Consider the following 27,696-nt stretch of genomic DNA (forward strand, 5'->3'; position numbering starts at 1 on the left):
TTAGACTGTTTGGCCCATTGAGTTTGCTCCACATTCAATCATGGCTCATTCTTTTTTTTTTTGTCCCTCCTTAGCCTCACTCCCTAGCTTTCTCCACATAACCTTTGGTGCCATGGCCAATCAATCTATGCCTTAAGTACACCCAACAACCCGGCCTCCACTGCTGCCTGTGGTAACAAATTCCACAAATTCAGCACTCTCCAGATAAAGAAATTTCTCCCCTCCCTGTTTTAAATGGACACCCCTCTATCCTGAGGCTGTGCCCTCTTGTCCTAGACTCTCCTACCATGGGAAACATTGTTTTTTCATCTACTCCGTCTAGGCCTCTCAACATTTGAAAGGTATTCATGAGATCTCCCCTCATCCTTCTAATTTCCATTGAGTGTAGGCACAGAGTTACCAAATATTTCTCAAATAACCTTTTCATTCCTGGAATCATCCTTGTGAACCTCCTCTGAACACTTTCCAATGCCAGAACATCTTTTCTTAGATGAGATGTCCAAAACTGTTCACAATACTCAAGGTGAAGCCTCACCAGTGCCTTCTTAATCCTCAGCATCACATCCCTGCTCTTTCTAGACCTCTTGAAAGAGGAGGAGCTTAGGAGAACGATGGCACTTAATGGCAACTCCTCTGCTTGCATCTTCGGAAACAGCCCTATTTCTATCTTTAATATTTCTATTTTCCCCTTTCAGGGTTGTTTTGAAGACCCTGACCTGGAGTTACACACTGACCACGGTTCTTTGCGGGAGTGGGACCCGCTCTTGTGGTCTCACGACTGGCCACTATTCGACATGCCAAGGACGCGGCCTAGAAGACTAGAGTGCTTTCAGGGTTCTGGGATTTCATGGCTCTGGAGGCGGGCACACTCGAGGTCAGTGTCACCGCAGGAAACTGGTGTGTCGTGGGAGGCAGAAGATTGAAAGCAGCAAGCTGACTGCTGGCTGTGTGCCCAGAGACCCGAGTTCCTTGGGTACAGAGCTCGGAAGAAGCGACGCAACAGACTTTTTACATCGTAAATCAGTGAGTTGTTTTGTTATGTCTCCACCTCGCTGTGAAACAGGGACATCTCTTTTTCCCTTGTTAGGGGGAGAGAGAGCCTGTGGCATGTTGAATTTCCAGATGAACAAGTAGTCTTTGGGGTACTGCAAGTCTGTTTCTTTATTGATCTTTGCTGTACACTTGAGTACTCAGTGGGGGGGGGGGGGCGGCGCAGATGCTTTTTTTGCTGGTGTGGGGGTCGTTGCTTTGCTGCTGCTTGTGCGTGGATGGGGGGAGTTGGGGGGACTTCGGGGTCCTAACATTTAACTGTCATTCATTCTTTGCGGCACTCCTCCGTTTTCGCGGATGTTTGTGAAGAAAAAGAATTTCAGAATGTACAGTATACTTGAAAAATCTTTTTTCATCCATTTTGATATTGTTTGCTAGCTTACTTTCATTTTTCATCTTTTCCCTCCTAATGATTCTTTTAGTTGCTTTCTGTAAGGTTTTCAAAAGCTTCCCAATCTTCTATCTTCCCATTAATTTTTGCTTCATTGTATGCCCTCTCTTTTGCTTTAACATTAGCTTTGACTTCCCTTGTCAACCACGGTTGTACTATTTTGCCATTTGAACATCGCTTTGTTTTTGGAATACATCCATCCTGTACCTTCCTCATTTTTCCCACTAACTCCAGCCATGCTGTTCTGCTGTCATCCCGGCCGGCATCTCCTTCCAATTTCCTTTGGCCAACTCCTCTCTCATACCACTGTAATTTCCCTTACTCCACTGAAATACTGCTATGTCATACTGCTTTCTCCTTACCAAATTTTCATATTGTGATCACTGTCTCCAGAGGGTTCCTTTACCTTAAGCTCCCTAATCTCCTTTGGTTCATTGACTAACACCCAATCCAGTATAGCTGATTGCCTAGTAGTCTCAATGACAAATTGTTTCAAAAAGCTATCTCTTAGGCATTTAACAAATTCACTCTCTTGGGATCCATTACCAACCTATCATAACATTACCCTTTAGGCATGCCTTTTCTATTTCCCATTATATTCTGTAGACCACATCCCATCCCAGCTACTGTTTGTAGGCCTTTATATAACTGCATCACAGTCCTTTTACCCTCAGTTTCTTAACTCAACCCACAAGGATTCAACATCTTCTGATCCTATGTCACATCTTTCTAATGATTTGATGCCATTCTTTACCAGCAGAGCCACACCACCCCCTCTGCCTATTTTCCTATCCCTCTGATACAATGTGTAACCTTGGGCATTCAGTTCCCAACTGCAGCTATCCATCGCGATTTAGTGATGGCCAAATCATCCTACGTGGAATCTGTAATAATGCAACAAGATCATTCATCTTATTTCTTATACTCTGTGCATTGAGATATATCAGGTTGATTTATGTATTTGCTACCCTTTTTGATTTTGCATCCCTAATGCACTGATACTTACCCTGCTGGCTGCAATTTTGTCCTATCATCTGCCTGCCTTTCCTGACAGTCTGACTGCACGCTATCTTTATTTTTTTAACTATCCGTTCTGTCCTGAATTGCTTCACTCCCGTTCCCACAGCCCTGTCAAATTAGTTTAAACCCTCTCCAACAGCTCTAACAAACCTGCCCATGAGAATACTGGTAACGCTGAGAGGAGTTTCACTGAGGGAGGAGTTACACTGAGCAAGGGGTTATACTGAGACAAGAGCCACTCTGAGACAGGAGTTACAGAGGATGTTGAAGAAGAATTTGAAAGTAAATTTGTTTGGGTTGTTGGTTACTGATTAATTTGTTAAATTACTGCAGTCGACCTGCAGCCGTTACCCATAATAGGGCTGCAGGGAGTGAACTTTTAAAGCTAATGTGCCTTAATTTTCCTTACCTAGTGCCTGCAATATGGTCGACTGGTACTTCTGGTATTCCCAAAATTTATTCTGCATAGCAGTCCTGATAGCAGACACATTCAGGATTATGCGCTGTGGCTTTGTAGCTCTGTAATGCAAGAGTAAACACTGCTTTCATTAACAGTTCACTAATCTACAGACACTGAAAACGCCGCACAAACTTCTGTCTATGTTCCATCGCCAGTCTCTTAGCAGATGGAGTAACCAGGGAAGATTATTTCATGTATTCCTTTCTGAGAGTATCCTGACTGTTTGTGTCACAGCCTGGTCTGGAAACACCAATGTCCATGAACAGAAAAGCCTATAAAATGTAGTGGATACAGCCCACAAGTAAGCCCTTCCACCATTGGGCACATCTGCAAGAAGCGTTGTTGCAGGAAAAGCAGCATCCATCATCAAGGATCCCCACCATCCAGACCATGCTCTCTTCTCACTACTGCCATCAAGAAGGTACAGGAGCCTTTGGTCACACACCACCGGGTTCAGGAACAGTTTGTACCCTTCAACCATTAGACTCCAGTACCTATACCTGCATGGATAACTTCACTCACCTCAACTCTGAACTGATTCCACAGCCTATGGGCTCACTATCAAACCCTCTACAACATATTTTTGTATTAATTTGCATGATTTGTCTTATTTTGCATATTGGTTATTTGTAGATCTTTGTTTAAGTATAGTTGATCATAAATTTTATTGTGTCTCTTTGTTTTACCGGATATGCCTGCAAGAAAATGAATCTCACGGTAATATCTGGTGACATTTCGGTACTTTGATAATAGAAACATAGAAATCTACAGTACATCACAGGCCCTTCAGCTCAGAATGTTGTGCTGACCATGAAACCCACTCTAGAAACTGCTTATGATTTCCCTACTGCATAGGCCTCTATTATTCTAAGCTCCATGTACCTATCTAAGAGGCTCTTAAAAGACTTTTCTATGCACCCATCACTCTGTGTGAAAAACTTACCCCTGACATCCTCTCTGTACCTACTTCCACACATCATAAAATTATGTTAGCCATTTCTGCTCTGGGAAAAAGCCTCTGGGTATCCAACAATCAATGCCTCTCATCATCTTATACACCTCTATCAGGCCACCTCTCATCCTCCATCACTCCAAGGAGAAAAAGCCAAGTTCACTCAACCTGTTCTCATAAGGCAACATCCTTGTAAATCTCCTCTGCACTCTCTCTTTTTCCCTCTGACGTAAGAATAGAGGGTATTACTGCAGGCCCAGTGTTCTGCTCTGGGTGCCAGATGTCGGATATCCAGCCTCCCTGATGGCCACACCTTGGCCAGGTGCTTCGAGCTGCAGCTCATTAGAGCCCATGTTCAGGAACTGGAGCTGCAGCTCGACGAGCTTCGGCTTGTTAGGGACAGTGAGGTGATAGACAGGAGTTATAGGCAGGTAGTCACACTAGAGCCACAGGAGACAGCTAAGTGGGTGACTGTCAGGAAAGGGAAGGGATATCGTTACTGAAGAGCATCCCTGTGGCTGACACTTCAACAATAAGTACTCCATTTTGAGTAACGTTGGGGGAAGTAACAGTGGCCGTGCCTCTGGCACAGAGTCTGGCCCCGTGGCTCAGGAGGGTAAGGAATGGAGGAGGATGGCAGCAGTAATAGAAGACCCTATAGTTAGAGGGACAAATAGGCGATTCTGTGGGCACGAAAAATAAACACAGATAACAATTTGCCTCCCAGGTGCCAGGGTCCGTGATGTTTCTGAGTGCATCCACAATATCCTGAAATGAGAGGGTGAGATCGTGGTACCTATTGGTACCAATGACAAAGGTAGAAAAAGGTAGAAAAAGAGATCTTGAAAGCAGAGAGGGAGTTAGGAAGGAAGTTGAGAGGCAGGACCTCAATGGTAGTAATCTTAGGATTGCTGCCTGTGCCACGCGACAGTGAGTATAGGAATAGAATGAGGTGGAGGATTGGAGCAGGGGGCAAAGATTCAGATTTTTGGATCATTGGGACCTCTTCTGGGGCAGGTGTGACCTGTACAAAAAAGGACGGGTTGCACTTGAATCCGAGGAGGACCAATATCCAAGCGGAGAGGTTTGCTAATGCTACTGGGGAGGGTTTAAACTAGATTTGCAGGGGGATAGGAACTGAAGTGAAGAGGCAGAGTACAAGTAGCGACAGCTTAAAGGGAGTTTGTGAGGAAGGATAGGCAGACGTTAGAGCAAAGCCACACTCAGCCTGATGGTTTGAGATGTGTCTATTTTAATGCAAGGAGTATCATAAACAAGGCGGATAAGTTTAGAGCGTGGATCAATACGTGGAACTATGATGTTGTGGCCATGAGAGAGACTTGGATGTCTCAGGAGCAGGAATGGCTGCTGAGTGTTTCAGGCTTTAGATCTTTCAAAAAGGACAGGAAGGGAGGCAAAAGAGGTGGGGGCATGGCATTGCACATTAAGGACAGTGTCACAGCTGCTGAAAAGGAGCATGTCATGGAAGGATTGTCTACTCAGTCATTGTGGGTAAAACTCAGAAAGAGGAAGGGGGCAATAAATCTACTGGGTGTTTTTATAGACCCCCCAACAGTAATAGCAACATTGAGGAGCAGATAGGGAGGCAAATTCTGGAACAGTGCAATAATAATAGAGTTGTTGTAATGGGAGATTTTAACTTTCCTAATATTGATTGGCATCTCCTTAGAGCAAAGGGTTTAGATGGGGTGGAGTTTGTTAGGTGTGTTCAGGAAGGTTTCCTGATGCAGTATGTAGATAAGCCAACTAGAGGAGAGGCTGTACTTGGTCAGGTGTCACATTTCTTGTTGGGACAGCATTTTGGAGGTAGTGATCACAACTCTATCTCCTTTACCAGAGCACTGGAGAGAGATAGGAGCAGACAATTTGGGAAAAACATTTCATTGGTGTAGAGGGAAATATGATGCCATTAGATAGGAACTTGGGAGCATATGTTCTCAGGGAAATGCAGGGCAGAAATGTGGCAAATGTTCAAGGAACATTTGCATGGCATTCTGCATAGGTACGTTCCATTGAGGCAGGGAAAGGATGGTAGGGCAAAAGAGCCATGGTGTACAAAGTATGTAGAAAATCTAGTTAAGAAGAAAAGGAAAGCTTACGAAAGGTTCAAGAAACCAGGTACTGATAGAGTTCTGGAAAATTACAAGGTTGCTAGAAAGGAGCTTAGAAATGAAATTAGGAGAGCAAGAAGGGACCATGAGAAGGCCTTGGAGAGCAGGATTAAGAAAAACCCAAAGGCATTCTACAAGTATGTAAGAGGATGGAAGAGCAAGAGGATGAGCGTGTGAGAATAGGACCAATCAGGTGTGATAGTGGAAACGTGTGCATGGAGTCAAGGAGATAGCGGAGGTATTTAGTGAATATTTTGTTTCAGTATTCACCAGGGAAAGGGACCTTGGCCATTGTGGGGATGACTTACAGTGGACTGAAACACTTGAGCATATAGACATTAAGAAAGAGGACATGCTGAAGCTTTTGAAAGGTGTTAAGTTAGATAAGTGGCCGGGACCAGACGAAGTATACGCCAGGCTGCCGTGGGGAGGAAGGAGATTGCTGAGCCCCTGGCAACCATCAATAGGGGCAAGGGAAGTACCGAGGATTGGAGGGTTGCAAATGTTGTTCCCTTGTTCAAGAAAGGGAGTAGAGATAACCCAGGAAATCATAGAAAAGTGAGTCTTACTTCAGTGGTGGGCAAGTTGTTGGAGAACATCCTGAGAGGCAGGATTTATGAGCATTTGGAGAGACATAATCTGATTAGAAATAGTTAGTATGGTTTTGTCAAGGGAAGGCCATGCCTTATGAGCCTGATTGAATTCATTGAGGATGTAACAAAACACATTGATGAAGGTAAAGCAGTGGATGTAGTGTATATGGATTTTAGTGAGGTATTTGATAAGGCTCCCGATAAGAAGCTCATTCAGAAAGTAAAGAGGCCAGGATCCAAGGAGACTTTGCTTTGTGGATTCAGAATTTGATTGCCCACAGAAAGCAAAGGTTGGTTGTAGATGGTTTGTATTTTGCATGGAGGATGGTGACCAGTGGTGTTCCACAGGAATCTGTTCTGGGACCCCTCCTCTTTGTGATTTTTATAAATGACCTGGATGAGGAAGTAGAAGGGTGGGTTAGTAAATTTGCTGATGACACAAAAGTTGGGGGTGCTGTAGATAGTTGGAGGGTTATCAGAGGTTACAGTTGGACATTGATAGGATGCAGAACTGGGCTGAGAAGTAGCAGATGGAGTTCAACCAGATAAGTGTTTTTGACAGGTCCAATTTGAAGACAGAATATAATATTAGTTGTAAGACTCTTGGCAGTGTGGAGGGTCTGAGAGATCTTGGGGTCCATGTCTATAGGATACTCAAAGCTGCTGCGCAGGTTGACAGCATTGTTAAGAAGGCGTGTGATGTGTTGGCATTCATCAACCATGGGATTGAATTCAAGAGCCATGAAGTCAAGTTACAGCTATATAAGACGTTAGTTAGTCCCCTCTTGGAGTACTGTGCTCAATTCTGGTCACCTCATTACAGGAAGGGTGTAGATACTGTAGAGTGCAGAGGAGATTGACAAGGATGTTGCTTAGATTGGAGTGTGTGCCCTATGAGAATAGGCTGAACGAACTTGGCCTTTTCTCCTTGGAGCGACGGAGGATGAAAGGAGACCTGATAGAGGTGTATAAGATGTTGAGGGCATGTAGATAGACAGAGGCTTTTTCCCAGGGCTGAAATGACTAACACAAGGGGCATAGTGCTTAGGAGTAGGTACAGAGGTAAGTTTTTCACACAGAGAATGATGGGTGCCTGGAATGCACTTCTGGCTACGTTGGTGGAGGTGGCTACAATAGGTATTTTAAGAGACTCTCAGATAGGTACATGGAGCTTAGAAAAATAGAGGGCTATGCAGTAGGGAAATTCTAGGCAGTTTCTAGAGTAGGTCATATAGTCAGCACAACATTGTGGGCCGAAGGGTCTGTAATGTGCTGTAGGTTTCTATGTTCTATGTTCACTTGTCCTATGTACGTAAAAACTTACAGTGAAATGTGAAATTTGTGTCAAGTCAAATCAGTGAGGATTGTTCTGGTGCAGCCCACAAGGGTCGCAACACATCCGGCGCCACATTGCACATCCACAAGTCACTAACCCTAACCCATGCACCTTTTGAATTTGGGAGGAAACGAGTCGCTTGTAGAATGTACAAACTCCTTATAGACAGCAGCATGAATCAACACCTGATCTTATGGTTGGCGTTGTAAAATGATGCGCTTACCGCTACTCCACTGCATTGCCCTAGTTAGAAATCAGATGAAAATGTAGGCAGAGAGGTGGCAAGATGGCACCAGTGAACAACGATCCCTCTGGCAACATCTTTCAGATAGCTAATCTCCCCAATTATTTCACGTTTTCTGCTTGTTCTTGTTGTCTTGTTTCTGTTACAGAAACTGTTGGAGCCTGTGACATACAGTTCGGATCTCAATCGAAGGATCCAGCGCTATGCTGTGTCTGGAGAGCTACCTCATGGAGATTAGAGACAAGAGACCAAAAAGGACACAAGCTGACCAGAGACGAGGAGTGGAGTCATGAATGACTCCATTCATTCATGAATGACTCCACCTCAAAGCAGCAGGGAAGATTGAAGCATCAAGGTGAATGCGGAGGGGGTTAACGATGACTCCCAATGGAGGCCACTGGGGCGACGATGGTCGGCAGTCAGATCGACGTGTTCGGACGCAGGTCAGTGGTCACTCTTTGAGGAAGGACTGAGTTCATGCAGCCACTCGGCTTGTATACAGACGAAAAGATGTTTCCAATATTCAGAGACTTATTTGATTATTGGACTGTACTTTACATTGGCTTCCTTCAGTTCTTCAGTGTTTTCTTCATCGAGGCCAATTCGCGGGTGGGTGTCAGGTAATTTTTTGTGTCAGTGCTCTTGTCTGTCAGTGACGTAATCGGGGATTGTTATTACTGTTTTTTTGCGAGTGAGGGGATCAGTGACTGTCAGCGTTACTGATTTTTTTCCGCGTGTGAGGGGGTCAGGGATTGTTATTGTCACTGTTTTGCTGCGAGTGAGGGGATCAGGAATTCTTACTGTTGCTGATTTTTTTCTGTAGGGAGGGGGTGGGGGATTTTGGGGTCTGCAAATTTTGTTTCTTTTCTTTTTCAGGCCAGGGGAGGGGGGAGTTGATGTCTCTTCTTTCATCAACCCCCATGGTCTTTCTGTATTTCATGGCCATCTAGAGAAGACAAATATAAGAGTTGTATTGTACATGCATACTTTGACAATAAAATAAACCTTTGAACTGGTCAAGGGTGAGGTCAGGTGTACAGTAAATGACAGGACCTTTAGGAGCATCAACATGGAATCGGGTGGCAGGGTGGAAATATATCTCTACCAGAGGAGGTGTGAGATGCTCCTTCCCCACGCTAGCCTGCAGGTTACCCTTGGGCAAGATGTAGCACCTGCATAGCCCCATCCTCGATCAGCATCACCTGAGGCCATGGGCGCAAGTAATGGATGGTTATATGAGTAGCTGGTGTAATCACAAATCCTGGTTATGCAACCACTGATGCCAGGCAGACAATCTCTGAAGAGTATTGACAATGGCTGGGGTCACCCATCTTGTAAAGGCACTGCCCAGAAGGAGGCATGGCAAACCATTTCTGTAGAAAAAATTGGCAAGAACAATCATGGGCATGGAAAGACCATGATCATCCACATCATAAGGTGGGGGTCCTTGATAATGGATGCTGCTTTCCTGTGACAGTGCTCTATGTGGGCACATGGCCAAGTGGTTAAGGCATTGGACTAGCGACCTGAAGGTAGTGAGTTCAAGCCCCAGCCGAGGGAATGTGCTGTGTCCTTGAGCAAGGCACTTAACCACACATTGCTCTGCCACGACACTGGTGCCAAGCTGTATGGGTGTTAATGCCCTTCCCTTGGACAACATTAGTGTCGTGGAGAGGGGAGACTTGCAGCATGGGCAACTGCCAGTCTTCCATACAACCTTGCCCAGGCCTGCGCCCTGGAGACTTTCCAGGCGCAGATCCACAGTCTTGCAAGACTAACGGATGTTCTATGTAAACATGCTCAGTGATGGGGAGGGCTTTACCCATGACGGACTGGGTTGTATCCACTACTTTCTATAGACTTTTCCGTTCAAGGGCATTGGTGTTTCCATACCAGGCCATGATGCAGCCAGACGATATATTCTCCACCACACATCTTCAGAAGTTCGTCAAAATTTTAGATGACGTCAAATCTTCACAAGCTTCTAAGAAAGTAGCGGTGCTGCCATGTTTTCTTATGTGCTGGTCCAAGGACTGATCCAATGAAAGTATGCAGTACCATTCCATGTTCTATAGCATCATAGAGTAATAGAGCACTGAAGCAGGCCTAACTCAGCCAGCCTGATCGAGTTGTCCATCCGAGCAATTACCATTCCCCTGCTATTGACCCATATCCCTCAAACTTATCTACACATGTTAGGACCTGGTGTCGTAGTTCCACTGAAAGTCACAATACTGTAATCTAACAGCAAATGATTGTCTTGGATGTTTCTCTTGTGATCGCAAGACCCTATTGGACATTGATAATGTAAAGTCCTACAAATCTGTCTCTTATGTGCAATGGCGCAAAAGTCTGCAGGCGAGCTGCCTGACCTCAGTTGTAGCAAGGGCGAGGCCTCAAGCCATGGCTTGCCTGTTGGACCAATCCAGGAGAGAAGCTGTTGGAGGCGGTGCAGTGTGTCACCCTTGCTGGGCTGGAGGGTTGGTGCCCCCCATTGGTGCTGCCTTCTGCTATTTGATTGGTGTATTTACGTGTGTGTGTGTGGACTTAGAAACTTGGGTTATGTATATGTATAGTAATTTAGTTTTTTTTTGAATTATGATATATTGTAATGCACTGCTGCCGCAAAACAACAAATTTCACAATGTATATCAGTGATATTAAACCTGATTATGAAGAAAGCTCTTTGGAAACATGATGAATGTCAGTGATCGCTATATCTTTGTGTATTAGGGGAATTTAGAAAAAGAACCATAAGACCATAAGACAGTAAGATATACTGTAGGAGCAGAATTAGGCCACTCAGCCCATTAAGTCTCTCCACATTCAATCATGGGTGATTTATTTTTCCTCTCAATCACATTCTCCTGCCTTCTCCCCATAACATTTGACACCCTTACCAATCAAGAAACTACAACTTCCACTTTAAATATACCTCATGACTAAGCTTCCACAGCCATCCGAGGTAACGAATTCCACAAAGTCATCACCCTCTGACTAAAGAAATTCGGCCTGATCTCTGTTCTACATGGACGTCCTTCTGTTGGGAAATGAAGTGGGAGGAAATGGGATTACTCAGAACCAACTTTGACCAAATGGACCAACTGGAATCCATCTGTGTCAAATTAACTGACAGCATGGATGAGACGTGTGTGCATGTAGGTGTCTGTGTCTGTGGGAGACAAGACGAACAGTATCATTATGTTTGATGACAGGCAGAGGAATATTATCTTAGTGCTCACAATACTTCAAAATGGCTTCAAATGACTCTCCACATGGCATTAGACCACCTGGACAACACAAATACCTATGTCAGGATGCTGTTCATCGACTATAGCTCAGCACTAAATACCATCATTCCCACAATCCTGATTGAGAAGTTGCAGAACCTGGGCCTCTGTACCTCCCTCTGCAACTCAATCCTCGACTTCCTAACCAGAAGACCACAACCTGTGTGGATTGGTGATAACATATCTTCTTCACTGACGATCAATACTGGCGTATCTCAGGGGTGTGTGCTTAGCCCACTGCTCTACTCTCTGTATACACATGACCGTGTGGCTAGGCATAGCTCAAATACCATCCGCAAATTTGCTGACAATACAGCCATTGCTGGTAGAATCTCAGGTGGTGATGTACAGGAGTGAGATATGCCAACTAGTGGAGTGGTGCCGCAGCAACAACCTGGCACTCAATGTCAGTAAGACGAAAGAGCTGATTGTGGACTTCAGGAAGGGTAAGATGAAGGAACACATACCAATCCTCATAGAGGGATCAGAAGTGGAGAGAGTGAGCAGTTTCAAGTCCCTGGGTGTGAAGATCTCTGAGGACCTAACCTGGTCCCAACATATCGATGCAGTTATAAAGAAGGCAAGACAGCGGCTATACTTTATTAGGAGTTTGAAGAGATTTGGCATGTCAACAAATACACTTAAAAACTTCTATAGTTGTACCATGGAGAGCATTCTGACAGGCTGCATCACTGTCTGGTATGGAGGGGCTACTGTACAGGACCGAAAGAAGCTGCAGAAGGTTGTAAATTTAGTCGGCTCCATCTTGGGCACTAGCCTACAAGTACCCAGGACATCTTTAGGGAGCAGAAAGGCAGCATCCATTATCAAGCTTCTGTATCTCCTACCTTTTCTCACTGTTACCATCAGGCAGGAGGTACAGAAGCCTGATGACACACACTCAGTGATTCAGGAACAGCTTCTTCCCCTCTGCCATCCGATTCCTAAATGGACATTGAAGCTTTGGACACTACCTCACTTTCTTAATATACAGTATTTCTGTTTTTGCACTTTAAAAAAATCTAATCAATATATGTAATTGATTTAATTGTTTATTTATTATGGTTTTATTTTATTTTTCTCTCTCTACTAGATTATGAATTGCATTGAACTGCTGCTGCTAAGTTAACAAATTTCATGTCACATGCCAGTGATAATAAACCTGATTCTGATTCTCCCTGATTCTGAAAAGCGATTTGACCAATACCTCATAACACTTCAGCATTACACCCTGGCTTTTACAGTCTAGTCCTCTCAAAATGAACATTAACATTGCATGTGCTTTCCTTACTACCATCTCAACCTGGAAATTAACCTTTAGGGAATCCTGCACTATGGCTCCCAAGTGCCTTTGAGCCTCTGATTTCTGAATTTTCTCCCCATTTGGGAAATAGTCTACATCTTCTGCAAATGTGCAAGACCATACACTTCCCTACACTGTATTCCTAGCGCTGATGATACCAGTGACCAACATCACCCAGTGGCATACACATCTACTATAATTAAATGCTTTGAGAGGTTGCTCATGGCCAGAATCAACTCCTGCTTAAACAAAGGCATGAACCCGCTGCAATTTGCCTGTCACCACAATAGCTCTACAGTGGTTGCAATCTCATTTGCCTTGGATCACCTGGAAAACAGTAATACTTATATCAGGCTGCTGATCATTAACTACAACTCAGCATTCAATACACTCATACCCTCAGTTCCAATTAACAAGCTCCAAAATCTGGGCCTCTGTATCTCCCTCTGCAATTGGATGCTTGACTTCCTCGCCAGGAGAGACCACAGTCCGTACGGATTGGAAATAACTTCGTGACATTCAACACTGGCACACCTCAAGGACACATGATTAGCCCACTGTTATACTCTCTCTACACCTACGACTCTGTACCTAGAAACAGGTCCAACACCATTCATAAATTTGCCAATGACACAACTACTGTTGGCAGAGTATCAGATGGTGACAAGGTGTACAGGAGAAGCAGTCTTGCACTCAGCATCAGTAAGACCAGGGAACTGATTGTGGACTGCAGGAAAGGCAAGTCAAGGGAACACGCACCAGTCATCATCGAGGGATCAGAAGTGGAAAGGATGAACAGTTTCGAGTTCCTGGCGTCAGCTTTTCTGATGACCTATCCTGGTCAACATATTGATGCAATTACAAGGAAGGCACAGCAGTGGCTATATTTCCTCAGTAGTTTCAGGAGAATTGTTGTCGCATAAGACACTTGCAAATTTCTACAGATGTACCGTGGAGAGCATTCTGACTGGCTGCATCACTGGAATGAACAGGTGCCTGCACAGGATCTGAAAAAGTTGAAAACTCAGCCAGCTCTATCATGGGCACTAGCCTCCCCGGGATCCAAAGCACCCCCAGCAGGTGATGCCTCAAGAATGCAGCAGCTATCAACAGGGAACCCCATCACCCAGGACATGCTTCCTCTCATTGCTACCATCAAGGAGGTGGTACAGGAGCCTCGGGACATACACTCACTGTTTCAGGAAGAGCCTCCTCCACTCCGCCATCAATTTTCTGAATGGATAATGAACCCATGAACAGTTCCTCAGTATTTTCCCCTTCTATTTCCACTACACATTTAATTATTTTAATATATACTTTTGTATTGTAATTTATAATTTCTATTTCACCCAGTCTTGGTGTTATAGAAAATAGAAAACCTACAGCACAACACGGGCCCTTTGGCCCTCAATGCTGTGCCAAACATGTACTTTAGAAATTACCTAGGGGTACCCATAGCCCTCTATTTTTCTGAGCTCCATGTACCTATCCAGGAGTCTCTTAAAAGACCCTATCATATCTTCCTCCACCACCGTCACCGGCAGCCCATTCCACGCACTCACCACTCTCTGCATAAAAAATTTACCCCTGACATCTCCTCTGTACCTACTTCCAAGCCCCTTAAAACTGCGCCCTCTTATGTTAGCCATTCCAGCCCTGGGAAAAAGCCTCTGACTATCCACATGATCAATGCCTCTCATCATCTTATACACCTCTGTCAGGTCACCTCTCATCCTCTACCGCTACAAGGAGATAAGGCTGAGTTCACTCAACCTATTCTCATAAGGCATGCTCGCCAACCCTTGTAAATCTCCTCTGCACCCTTTCTATAGTTTCCACATCCTTCCTGTAATGAGGCGACCAGAACTGAGCACAGTACTCCAAGTGGGGTCTGACCAGGGTCCCATATAGCTGTAACATTACCTCTCCGCTCTTAAACTCAATCCCATGGTTGATGAAGGCCAATGCACCGTATGCCTTCTTAACCACAGAGTCAACCTGCACAGCAGCTTTGAGCATCCTATGGACTCAGACCCCAAGATCCCTCTGTTCCTTCACACTACCAAGAGTCTTACCATGAATACTACATTCTGCCAACATATTTGGTGGTGCATGGCCAAGTGGTTAAGTCGTTGGACTAGAGATCTGAAGGTCGTGGGTTCGAATCTCAGCCAGGGCAGCGTGTTGTGTCTTTGAGCAAGGCACTTAACCACACACCGCTCCAGTCCACCCAGTTGAGAATGGGTACCGGCAAAATGCTGGGGGTTAACCTCGCGATAGACTGGCGTCCTATCCGGGGGGGGGAGTCTCGTACTCTCAGTCGCTTCACACCACAAAAACCAGCATAAGCACCGGCCTGATGAGCCTATAAGGCTTGGGACAGACTTTAACTTTAACTTACTGTCATCATATTTGACCAACCAAAATGAACCACCTCACACTTATCTGGATTGAACTCCATCTGCCACTTCTCAGCCCAGTTTTGCTTCCTATCAATGTCCCGCTGTAACCTCTGACAGCCCTCCACACTATCCACGATACCTCCAACTTCTGTGCCATTATCCACAACACCCCCAACCTTTGTATCATCTGCAAATTTGCTGATCCAGTTTACCAGATCATCATCCAGATCATTGATATAGATGACAAACAACAAAGGACCCAGCACCGATCCCTGTGGCACTCCCACTAGTCAAATGCCTCCAGTCAAATAGGCAACCATCTTCTACCACTCTCTGGCTTCTCCCACAAAAACAACGTCTATTTCGATTTACTACATCATCTTGACCAACTTCCCATGCAGGACCTTGTCAAAGGTCTTGCTAAGGTCCATGAAGGCAACATCCACTGCCTTTCTTTCATCAACTTTCCTGGTAACCTTCTTGAACAACTCGAAGATTGGTTGGACTGGCCACAATGCCACGCTGGCATCAGTCCCCGTCTCTTCAGCTACTACCTCCTTCAGAACCCTGGGGTATAGTTAATCTGGTCAGGTGACTCATCTACCTTCAGACCTTTCAGCTTCTCAAGCACCTTCTCTTTGGTAATAGCAACTACACTCACTTCTGCCCCCTGACACTTGAATTTCTGGCATACTCCTGGTGTCTTACTTGGAGTTCATTCACCCAGTTACTACTTCTCCAGCACCATTTTCCACTGATCTAAATCCACTTGTGCCTCTCTGTATCTGAAAAAAGAACTTTTGTAAACTCTTCTATATTATCAGATAGCTTAACTTCATGTTTCATCATTTCTCTCCTTACTGGTCATTGCCGTCTGTTGTATTTTTAAAAGCTTTCCAGTCCTCTAATTTCCCACTAATTTTTCAATATTACAGTATATGCCCTCTCTTTTGCTTTTATGCTGTCTTTGACTTCCCTTGTCAGCCATGGTTGCCTCCTTCTCTCTTTAGAATATTTCTTCATCTTTGGGATGTATCTATCCTGTGCCTTCTGAATTGCCCCCAGAAACACCAGCCATTGCTGTTCTGATGGACTGCCTGCTTGTGTTCCCTCCTAATCAATTTTGGCCAGCTCCTCTCTTATGCCTCTATAATTCATTTTACTCCACTGTAATACCAATACATCTGATTTTAGCTTCTCCCTCTCAAACTGCAGGTGAATTCTATCAGATTATGATCACTGACTCCTAAGGGTTTCTCTACAAATTCTTTCTCTTCGAATCCTGCAACAACCTGATTTTCCCAATTCTGCTGAAGGGTCTTGGCACAAAACCTCAGCTGTACACTTTACCATCAATGCTGCCTGTCCTGCTGAGTTCCTCCAGTATCTTGTGTGTGTTTGCTTGGATTTCCAGCATCTGCGGATTGTCTCTTGCTTGTGACTGGAGCTATAGGGAGGTAGTCACCCCTAGGTTGCAGGGGACAGGTAACTGGGTGACTGTCAGGAGAAGAAGGGGGAATGCACAGCCAAGGCAGAGTACACCTGTGGCTGTTCTCCTCTATAATATGTATACAACTTTAAATACTATTGAGGGGGTTGACCTACTAGGGGAAGCCACACTGACAGGGTCTCTGGCACTGAGTCTGGTGCTGTGGCCGTGAATAGCGGAGAGGTGAAGAGGAGTGCACTGTTGATAGGTGATTCCTCAGTCAGAGGTACAGAGATGAGGTTCTGTGGGCGCAATAGAGACACTTGGATGGCATGTTGCATTCTGGTGGCAGGATCAGTGACGTCTCAGCTGGGGTCCAAGGCATTCTCAAGAGCTAGGGTAAGCAGCCAGAAGTCTTGGTGCGTATTGGCACCAATGACATAGGCAAGCAAGGTGAGCAGGTCCTAAAGAGAAATTTTAAGGAGCTAGGCAGAAAGCTGAGAAACAGGACCTCCAGAGTAGTAATCTCTGGATTGTTGCCTGTGCCATGTGCCAGTGAGTGTAAGAATAGAATGATTTGGCAAGTGAATGCATGGCTTAGGAAATGGGCTTCAGATCTATGGATCATTGGGATCTCTTCTGGGGAAGGTATGACCTGTACAAAAGGGATGGGTTACACCTGAACCCAAGGCCATCCAGTATCCTTGTGGATAGGTTCGATAGGGCTGTTCGGATGGGTTTAAACTAACTTGGCAGTGAGACGGGAACCAGAGTGATATTGCTGAAGATGAGGAAGTTGGTTTACAAACAGAGGCAATGTAGTGAGACTCCTAGCAAGGAGAGGCCAATCATAGGACAAAACTGCAGTCAAAAGGATGAGTTGCAACGTAAAATGTGGACAAAATCAAAAAGAGTGACCAGAGAATCGAGGGTGCTATATTTGAATGTGCGCAGTATACGGAATAAGGTAGACGAACTTCAAGCACAACTACAGATTGGCAGGTATGATGTTGTAGGCATCACTGAACCATGGCTGAAAGAATATTATTCCTGGTAGCTTAATGTCCAAGGATACACATTGTATCAAAAGGACAGGCAGGAAGGCAGAGGGGGTGGTGTTGTTTTGTTGGTAAAAAATGAAATCAAATCATTAGAAAGTGGTGGCATGGGGTCAGAAGGTGTTAAATCATTGTGTATAGAGCTAAGGCACTGCAAGGATAAAAAGACTCCGATGGGAGTCATATACAGACCCCCAATTGTAAGGATGTTGCCTACAGATTTGCAATGGGAGATAGAAAATGCATGCTAAAAGGGAAAAGTTTACAATAGTCTTAGGCATTTCAATATGCAGTTAGATTGGGAAATTAAGGCTGGTACTGGATTGCAACAGGGCGAGTTTCTAGATGCCTACGAGATGGCTTTTTTGAACAGCTCATGGCTGAGCCCACTAGGAGATCAGATATTCTGGATTGGGTGTTGTGCAATGAACCGGAAGTGATTAAAGACCTTAAGGTAAAAGAACCCTTAGGAGCAAGTGATCATAATATGATCCAATTCATCTTGAATTCTGAAAAGCAGAATCTAAAGTCAGATGTATCAGTTTAAAGGGAACTACAGAGGCATGAGAGAGGAACTGGCCAGAATTGATTGGAAAAGAACACTGGTGGGGTGACAGCAGAACAGCAATGGCTGGAACTTCTGGGAGCAATTCGGAAGGCACAGTATATATACATCCCAAAGTGAACAGAGACAGGTTCATGAATCATTAGGACATCAAAGAATGGGGTTGAGACAGATAATAAACCAGCATGATAGAAAGTCAGAATAGATTTGATAGGCTGAATGGATTGGCTCCTCAGCCATATGGTCTTTTAAATGGCATTAAGCAGAATGCTTAACATTAATACTTCTGCAAAATGAGAGGAAATCGCTTTGAAAGATCCTTAACTCTTTACTGACTTGATATAATAGCTGTGGGGATATTGCAACTGAGTGGTATCAACCTTTGATTTAAATATACCCAATGACTTAGCTTCCACAGCCATTTGTGGCAATGAATTCCACAGATTCTCCACTTTCTGGTTAAAGAAATTTCCACTCAACTCTGTTCTAGATGGACATCCATCTATTGGGAAATGAAATGCGGGTGGGGCTGGGGGTGGCGGGGGGGAAGGTGATTGCTGTGGGCCAGCTTTGACCAAATGGACCAACTAGTAACTATATAATGTTACCAAATGGTATTGAATTAAATTGAATTGGCTTTATTTCTTACATCCTTCACATATATGAGGAGTAAAGATCTTTACGTTACGCCTCCGCCTAAATGTGCAATCATAGTAATTTATAATTATAATAAATAGAACAGTCAATGTAACATAAAGTACACTCAGATCAGCATGAGTTAATCAGTCTGATGGCCTGGTGGAAGAAGCTGTCCCGTAAGTGTTGGTCCTGGCTTATTGCCGCGGTACCGTTTCCTGGATAGTAGCAGCTGCAATAGATTGTGTTTGGGGTGACTCGGGTCCCCAATGATCCTATGGGCCCTTTTTACACACCTTCCCTAATAAATGTCCTGGATTATAGGAAGTCCACAACTACAGATGCGCTGGGCTGTCCGCACCACTCTCTGCAGAATCCTGCAATTGAGAGAAATACAGTTCCCATGCCAAGCACTGATGCAGCCAGTCAGGATGCTCTCAATGCCCCTGGAGAAAGTTCTTAGGATTTGGGGGCCCGTACCAAACTTCCTCAACTGTCTGAGGTGAAAGAGGCGCTGTTGTGCCTTTTTCACCACACAGCTGGTGTGTATAGACCACGTGAAGTCCTTGGTGATGTGGATGCCGAAGAACTTAAAGCTGTTTACCCTCTCAACCCCAGATCCATTGATATCAATAGGGGTTAGCCCATCTCCATTCCTCCTGTAATCCACAACCAGCTCCTTTGTTTTTGCAACATTGAAGGACAGATTGCTTTCTTAACACCACTGTGTCAGAGAGATGGCTTCTTCCCTGTAGGCCACCTCGTTATTGTTTGAGATTAGGCCAATCAATGTAGTGTTGTCAGCAAATTTAATTAGCAGTTTAGAGCTGTGGGTGCTGACACAGTCATGGGTATACAACGAGTAAAGGAGGGGACTTATTACACAGCCCTGAGGGTCTCCTGTACTGAGAGTCAGAGAGGTGGAGGTGAGGGAGCCCACTCTTACCACCTGCCAGCGATCTGACAGGAAGTCCAGGATCCAGCTGCACAAGGCAGGGGCAAGGCTGAAGTTTATGAGCTTCTTGTCAAGCCTAGATGGAACTATGGTGTTGAATGCTGAACAGCATCCTCACATAAGCATCCTTCTTCTCCAAATGTGTAAGGACAGGATGTAGAGCAGTGGCTATTGCAACGTCTGTCAATCCGTTGTGTTATATAATTAATAATCCAGAGATCTGGAATAGGAATCAGTGGATCTGAGTTCAAATTCCCACACAGAAAACGAGGAATTTAAATTTAATTATTTGAATAATCTGGATTTATAACGTGACATTAACAAAGACTCGTCTAGTTCCCACACTATGGATTATCTTTGCCACAAACACTGCAGTATATCAAGATACTGTCTCAACCTCCAGCTGATCAAATCTCTTCCCACCATCCTGCAAACTATTTAGAAATAACAAATGTTAGACAGGTTGGTCATACCCAGATCCTGTAATTAAAATTTAACCCTGATCTGTTGAGCTTGTTCTGTGGTGAGCCATGCACAAAGGATTTTCCAAACCCATGAGAAATTAACTGACTCTTATCACATTGAATTTTTCTCATTGAAAAAATTGCCTTCCTATTTCATTTTCTGCTCCCTTGTGGATGGAACTAAATCTTCATTCCACCTTTATTCTTGGTTAAGATTTGTTTAGTCCATCATTAATTATCTGAATGAGTACTTTAGTATTCTCAATCAAGATTAGAGAAATCTTTCCTACCAAATGCAATAAGCATATATAACAGTTTATCTCTGTCTTGCTTCAAAGATTTTGAAATTTAATGAATGAGATGTAAGTAGTCGGTTAAAATAACCACAGGCGCCACAGTAGTGTAGAGGTTAGCGCAACACTATTACAGCTCAGTGTGTCAGAGTTCAGAGTTCAAGCCCGATGTCCTCTCTAAGGAGTTTTTATGTCCCCTCACAGAGTGTGTGGGTTTCCTCCAGGTGCTGCAGAGTCCTCCCACAGTTCAAAGACGGACCGATCCGCGGGTTAATCAAACATTGTACATTGGCCCCTGATTAATCTGGGAAGGGATTTATGGATGGATGGAGTACCTGTTCGGCTCCATTGGCGGTGGACTGAGTACGATGCAATAATTATCAAATGGCATCTGAGCATTTCCCTTCTGGTGCAAAGCATGAAATAGTGAATGTCTGTAACGATAAAAATAACACAAACTGTTATCTGGAATAAACAGGATAGATGAAAAGCAGCAGTTAATTAACAAATAAGAGTCAGTAAAATTAGGTAATTAGATAACAGAATCATGTTTAATATCACTGACATAACGTCATGAAATTTGTTATTTTGCATCAACAGTGCTTTTCCACGCATTAAAAAAGTATGAATTATATATAAATTAAATTAACTAAGTAGTACAAAAAGGGAGCAAAAATAGGGATTTCTAGGGATAACAGGGAATAAACTTAGTTGAAGACATCAGTGTTTATGAATACTTAAAAGAGGAAAGAGAAAGATGGAACACTCACAACACACTGGAGGAACTCAGCAGGTCAGGCAGCATCCCTGGAAAAGGTGAGTGTTGCTTTGACCCCAGCATCTGCAGATTATTTTGTGTTTAAGAGAAAGATGGAAATGTGGAGATGGTGAAGAATGGAATTTCAGACCAAACACTACAAACAATGTGAGGATAATGTTGCCGAGAATAATAAAGATTGAGAATATGCAGAAAGACTGGGTCTGTCCTTGGCTACAACCTCGACTCTTTTAAATTAGTGGTGGAGAGGAAGTTACTAAACAAACTGTTACCTGTTATAGACAATCTGGCACATCCTCTCCATGACCTACTGAATAAGCAGCGGAGCACCATTTCAAACAAAATCATTCAGCTCCACTGTCACAAGGATCGTTACAGAAAATCTTTCCTACCAAGTGCAATAAGCATATAGAAACATAGAAACATAGAAAATAGGTGCAGGAATAGGCCATTTGGCCCTTCGAGCCTGCCCCACCATTCAGTATGATCATGGCTGATCATCCAACTCAGAACCCTGTACCAGCCTTCCCTCCATACCTCCTGATCCCTTTAGCCACAAGGGCCATATCTAACTCCCTCTTAAATATAGCCAATGAACTGGCCTCAACTGTTTCCTGTGGCAGAGAATTCCACAGATTCACCACTCTCTGTGTGAAGAAGTTTTTCCTAATCTCGGTCCTAAAAGCCTTCCCCTTTATCCTCAAACTGTGACCCCTCGTTCTGGACTTCCCTAACATTGGAAACAATCTTCCTGCATCTATTCTGTCCAATCCCTTTAGGATTTTATACGTTTCAATAAGATCCTCCCTCAATCTTCTAAATTCCAGAGAGTATAAGCCTAGTTCATCCAGTCTTTCATCATATGAAAGTCCTGCCATCCCAGGAATCAATCTGATGAACCTTCTTTGTACTCCCTCTATAGCAAGGATGTCTTTCCTCAGATTAGGGGACCAAAACTGCACACAATACTCCAGGTGTGGTCTCACCAAGGCCTTGTACAACTGCAGTAGTACCTCTCTGCTCCTGTACTCGAATCCTCTTGCTATAAATGCCAGCATACCATTCGTAACAATTTATCTCTGTGCAGCAGGAGACCAGGCATCATAGGACAATAGTCTGCTTTATTATTTTGTACATTATTATTGCACATTGGTACATTATTATTGTTATATTATTATTTTGTATTTTTATTATTAGTTAAGTCTGCATACTGCTAAGTATGTTTTTAATGTTGTAATGAAATAATTTCTCACTTGGGTCAATAAAGTACTATTATTATTATTGTTATTATTATCTTTAAAGAGATATTAACTCAAAAGAAATGGCACAGCTTTGAGGGAGACGGATGATATCTTTGGTGTCCAGGGGATAAGACATCATTAAGCTGGAAGGAATTCAGGGCTGTGCTTTAGGTCCAGTAGAGGTTGATAAGAATGATTCTGGGAGTGGAAGGGCTAGCATATGAGGAGCGTTTGATGGCTCTGGGCCTGGACTCGCTGGAATTTAGAAGAATGAGGGGAGAGCTGAACATTGAAAGGACTATATAGAGAAGATATTTTCTATAGTGAGAAACTAGTATGTTTCCTCGTGGTCACAACATACAAATGCAATTGTTCATTGTCTTATTGGTATAATTCTGGAAAGCTCTGGAAGCTTCTCTTGGTATTGCATTATTTAAATAGGAGCGATCTGTTTGATTGACTCGTATCTGTGAAATTGAATGGAACGAGCTGACCACACAGTGCCCCCATCGCTTTTGTATCCTGTCTGCCTACAGCTCCTAGCCTCTGTTACTGCCCATCTTTTCAACTTCCTTTGCTCTATTACTGCTTAATAAAACTATCATGAAGCAACAGATTTTGTGCCTCTTTCCTGATATCCAAAAGAACCCTGGTTTAAAACATCACAATCCAGCACCTGTTTAAAAAAAAACTATGATTGAGCTGAGATCCTTCAAGAGGACCACAACCTTGTCGTGGTTTGAAAACTTGTGTGCCTCACTGACCCAGAGAGCTACGCTGGTTGGAGTTGGGGCTATATGATTAGGCTCTTAGAGATTTTAAAAATATGCCTTGCTTCAAAGTTTCTGAAATTTAAAGAATGAGATGTTAGTAACCATGGGCACCACGGCAGTGTAGCAGTTAGCACAACACTCTTACAGCTCAGAGTGTCAGAGTTCAGAGTTCAAGCACGATGACCTCTCTAACGAGTTTTTATGTCTCCTCAGAGAGTGTGTGGGTTTCCTCCACGTGCTGCAGTTTCCTCCCACAGTTCAAAGACATACCGATCTGCCGGTTAATCAAACATTGTACATTAGTCCCTGATTAATCTGGAAAGGGATTAATGGATAGATGGAGTACCTGCTCTGCTTGGTCTGCAGTGAACCGAATGAGAAGCCAGGTGCTGTGCTAGCATTTATCTCCTGTTTATTGATGGTAGCCTGGGAAAGTTGAAGTTGTGAATATCTGTAATGATAAAAATAACACAAACTGTTATCTGGAAAGAATCTGTAAAATGTAGTAATTAGATATCAAAATCGGAATCATGTTTACTATCACTGGCTTATGTCATAAAATTTGTTGTTTTGCAGCAGCAGTATAGTGCCATGCTTTAATAAAAGTATAAATTACTCATATACACACACACATACATATATATATATACACACACACACACACACACATGTATATACATACATACATATATATTAAAGATATGCAGTGCAAAAAGAGAGCAAAAATAGTGATATCATGTTCATGGGTTCCTGTCTGTTGAAAAATCTGATGGTGGAGGGGATGAAGCTGTTTTTAAAGTGTGGAGTGTGTGTCTTGTATCTCCTCCTTGATGGTAACAATGAGAAGAGGGCTTGTCCTGGGTGACGGGAGTCCTTAATGATGGATGCTGCCCTTTTGGAAGATATTCTCAATGCTGGGGAGGCCAGTGCCCATGATGGAGCTGGCTGAGTGTACATCCTTCTGCAGCCTTTTCCAATCCGTTCAGTTGTTCGTCCACAGCAGACAGTGATTTTAGCAGTGTGTCATATTGCATCTTTGCACCCCATGCACAGGATCACGCAGAGACTCAGAAGGGTTAAACAAAACCAGGAAAGTTATGAACAAAAGAGACAAAAGAGTAGGACTGCCAAAGTCTTGAATAACTCAGGACCTATTTTCAAAGGTCAAAAAATAGATTTATTATCAAGGTGCGTACATGTCACCATATCCTACCTTGAAATTCATTTTATTGCGGGCATTCACAGTAGGAACAAAGAAACACAATAGAATCAATGTAAAACTATGCACAAACATAGGCAAACAACCAATGTGCAACTGAAGTCAAACTATACAAAATACATTAAAAAGCAGATCATAATAATCAATAAATAACTGATAAATAAATCCCAGCATGTTCCACACAATGAGACTCACCTCGAAAGAAGCTGCTTCACATCCTGTCAATAAAAACAAGAAGTCAATTAAAATCAATGAAAAGAAGTGGATCTGTAATTCAGAGCGGAGAACTTTCAGAGTGAGTCTGTGTCACTAAATGCAGCAGCTCAGTTCTTCTTCTGAGGTTTTATGGCGGTTGGCAAACAGTTTTAAGGTGCATTACTGCCTCCTTCTGAATTGCAGTGAGAGTCAGGATATTGAAATCCTACATATTGTATCAAATTCTATAAAAAGGCCTGTATTCTGCATTACCTGTTTAAAGCAATGTTCCTGTGATCTTTTGTGCAAAATATCATTAATGTTAAATTGTGTTTAATTCCATGATAACTTTAAAATCAACCATCCCCTCTCTTAATTATACCTTGGACACCTCACCAGTACATGCTCAACGGTTTCTAGTTGATTACAATACTCATGCCTCCTATTATATGTGTTTCTTCATTAAAAACAATGTTCTATTTAACCTTGTGTGCCAAATTTCAATCTTGATATTATACCATCACCTCCTCTCTCCTGCTCTTTCCTGCATTCCTCGACCACCCCACTTCTTTCTGGATAGTATAAAGATACCTTCCTGTTCTCTCTTCATCCAATTTTCTCCACATTTTTGACTCCACTTTTAACAGTATTTTTCAATTCTCCTTTACTGTAATTTATTTCAATATCCCCATCTGCTCATCTAGTTGTCTCTTTCCTGATTTACTCTCTTGCCCCTTACCTCCAATACCAACATGTGCTGGAATCCACATAGAACATATAGAGTCCCAGCATTGAGTCTAACTAAGGTTTGTATTGTCTCACACATAATGTCTGGTCCTGCCTCAGGATGGAAACCTTCTAGACTTCTGATTGTTGTGCTTGAAAGAGACAATTTTACAACTCTCATCAGTCTCACTTCCTCCACGCTCTCTGTAAGGGTCACAGTCCAGCTGTCATTTCACCTGTACACACTGAGAAATCATCATGCATCCTCACCTGCTTTTTCAGGCACTACAAATCCTACCCCTAATCTACTATTACCATTTTTGAAGCATCTGTGTATATTTGTAAATATCCATAATAATTATTATTTGCATACAATATGACTACATATTGATTTAAACTCACTTTATTTTTCTGTCTCCTTTCAAATAATTTAAGATCTGTGGTGCTTCATACAGCCATGAGGCACCCCAGGAAAAGGCAGTGTCCTACTCACCAGCAGGTCAGTTGACCATGTCTGCATGCTTTTATGCACTGAGTTGCTGCCACATGATTAGCTGATTAGATATTTACATTAACAAACAAGTGTACAGATATACCTAATACGGTGGCTACTGTGTGTAGATGGGTAGATCACAATGAGTACCTGAATGAAGGAGAGAGGATCCTCCTGCACTTGACCCTGGGCTTCCTTGTCTATTATTTGAATTTCTTCCATTTTCTTCAACAGTGAATCAGAGGAGCTCTTGATCTGGGAGAGTACCCGGTTCTCTTCTTCATCAATCATCTTCAGCGCCAATTTCTCATCATCTTCCAACTGCTTCCTCCATTCGGAGAAAGCTGCCGATAGTTTTTCCTTCATTTCCTTGCTGTGTCTCTGAAGATCCAACCATAACAACAGCTTATGATTATAAACATAAGAAATTCTACAGACGCTGGAAAGCTAAAGCAACAAGCACAAAATGCTAGAGGAACTCAACAAGTCAGGCAACATCTATGCAAAGGGATAAACAGTTGACATTTCAGGCTGAGACCCTTCTTCAGGACTGGAAAGGAAGGGGGACGAATTACAATTACAGTGTTTAAAATGTACTAGGACATTGTTGGGTTGGTCCATATAATTGTTATTTTCGACGCAGTTCAACTTTCTTATGTTTGTTTGTATTTTTATATAATTACCTATGCATACGTAATTGTTCAGTGTGTTTTTTAGTGATTACAGTTCCTCTGTAACTTTCTGGAAGCTTCTTAGGTATCACATTACTTGAATAAGGACTCTTATTGGCTAATTTAAGTAATGAAATTTGAATGGTATGCTAGCAATTTGATACAAGAGGTCCAAACCATGTTGGTTCAGTCTCTGTGTTCCTCCGTTCTTTCTCCTGCCACTCTTTCTCTCTCCCACCCCCGCACCCACCCTCGCATGTGCTTCATCTTTTTTTTCATTTTGTTCTTGTAACACTTAATATATGTTCATAAGCAATGCGTTTTATGCCCCCGATCAAAAGCATCAACATTCAACAATATCCTAAAATTTTGATAACTTCACGACCGCCACACAAGCTGATGGGTTTGTAAATAAGCCATACGGCATGCTTGACTTTATTAGTCAAGGCACTGAATTTAAGAGTCAGAAAGTTCTGTTGCAGATTTGTAGAGCTCAGGTTAGGCTGCATCTGGAGTATTGTGTTCAACTTTGGTCATCCCCATTATAGGAAGCACGTGGATTACAGGGAATAGGCTATAAGGAAAGGTTGGATAAACTACACTTGTTTTCACTGGAGTGTGGGGTCTGAGGGGAGACAGGAGCAAAGTTAACATGAATATAAAATGAAAAGATAGGCTATTAATAGCTTTATTAATACAGTTGTGTTTGATATTGAGGGAGAGTGCAGAGAGCACACCAGCATAGCAGCATGCAGGCTAATCAACTGAAATTTATTGATAACCTTGTTTGTACAATATGTGAAATCCTCCCGAGTTCCTTGGGCACAGAGCTCAGAAAAAGCGATGCAACGGACTTTTAACATTGTAAAACAGTGAGTTGTTTGCTATATCTCCCCTCTAGCTGTGAAACGGAAACACCTCTTTTTCCCTTAATAGGGAGAGAGAAAGCCTGTGGTATGTCGAATTACTGGGTGAACGAGCAAACTTTGGGGTACTGCCCGTGTCTTTATTGATACTTTGCACACTC

At 43.2% G+C, this 27,696-nt stretch overlaps 1 protein-coding gene across 1 annotated transcript in view; it reads right to left on the reverse strand.

Moving 5' to 3' along the window:
* Positions 1-27,696, reverse strand: part of LOC140199719 (E3 ubiquitin/ISG15 ligase TRIM25-like) — a 50,275-nt gene that overhangs the window by 5,773 nt on the left and 16,806 nt on the right. Inside the window, exons 3-7 of the mRNA XM_072262198.1 lie at positions 26,149-26,379; positions 24,780-24,802; positions 23,712-23,816; positions 20,909-21,007; positions 2,871-2,980 (exon numbers count right to left, since the gene is read on the reverse strand). Coding sequence (XP_072118299.1) covers positions 2,871-2,980; positions 20,909-21,007; positions 23,712-23,816; positions 24,780-24,802; positions 26,149-26,379 — 568 coding nt within the window. The remainder of the gene's footprint in view (positions 1-2,870; positions 2,981-20,908; positions 21,008-23,711; positions 23,817-24,779; positions 24,803-26,148; positions 26,380-27,696) is intronic.

Source organism: Mobula birostris, chromosome 6, assembly GCF_030028105.1.
Source record: "Mobula birostris isolate sMobBir1 chromosome 6, sMobBir1.hap1, whole genome shotgun sequence".
NCBI lineage: Eukaryota > Metazoa > Chordata > Chondrichthyes > Myliobatiformes > Myliobatidae > Mobula > Mobula birostris.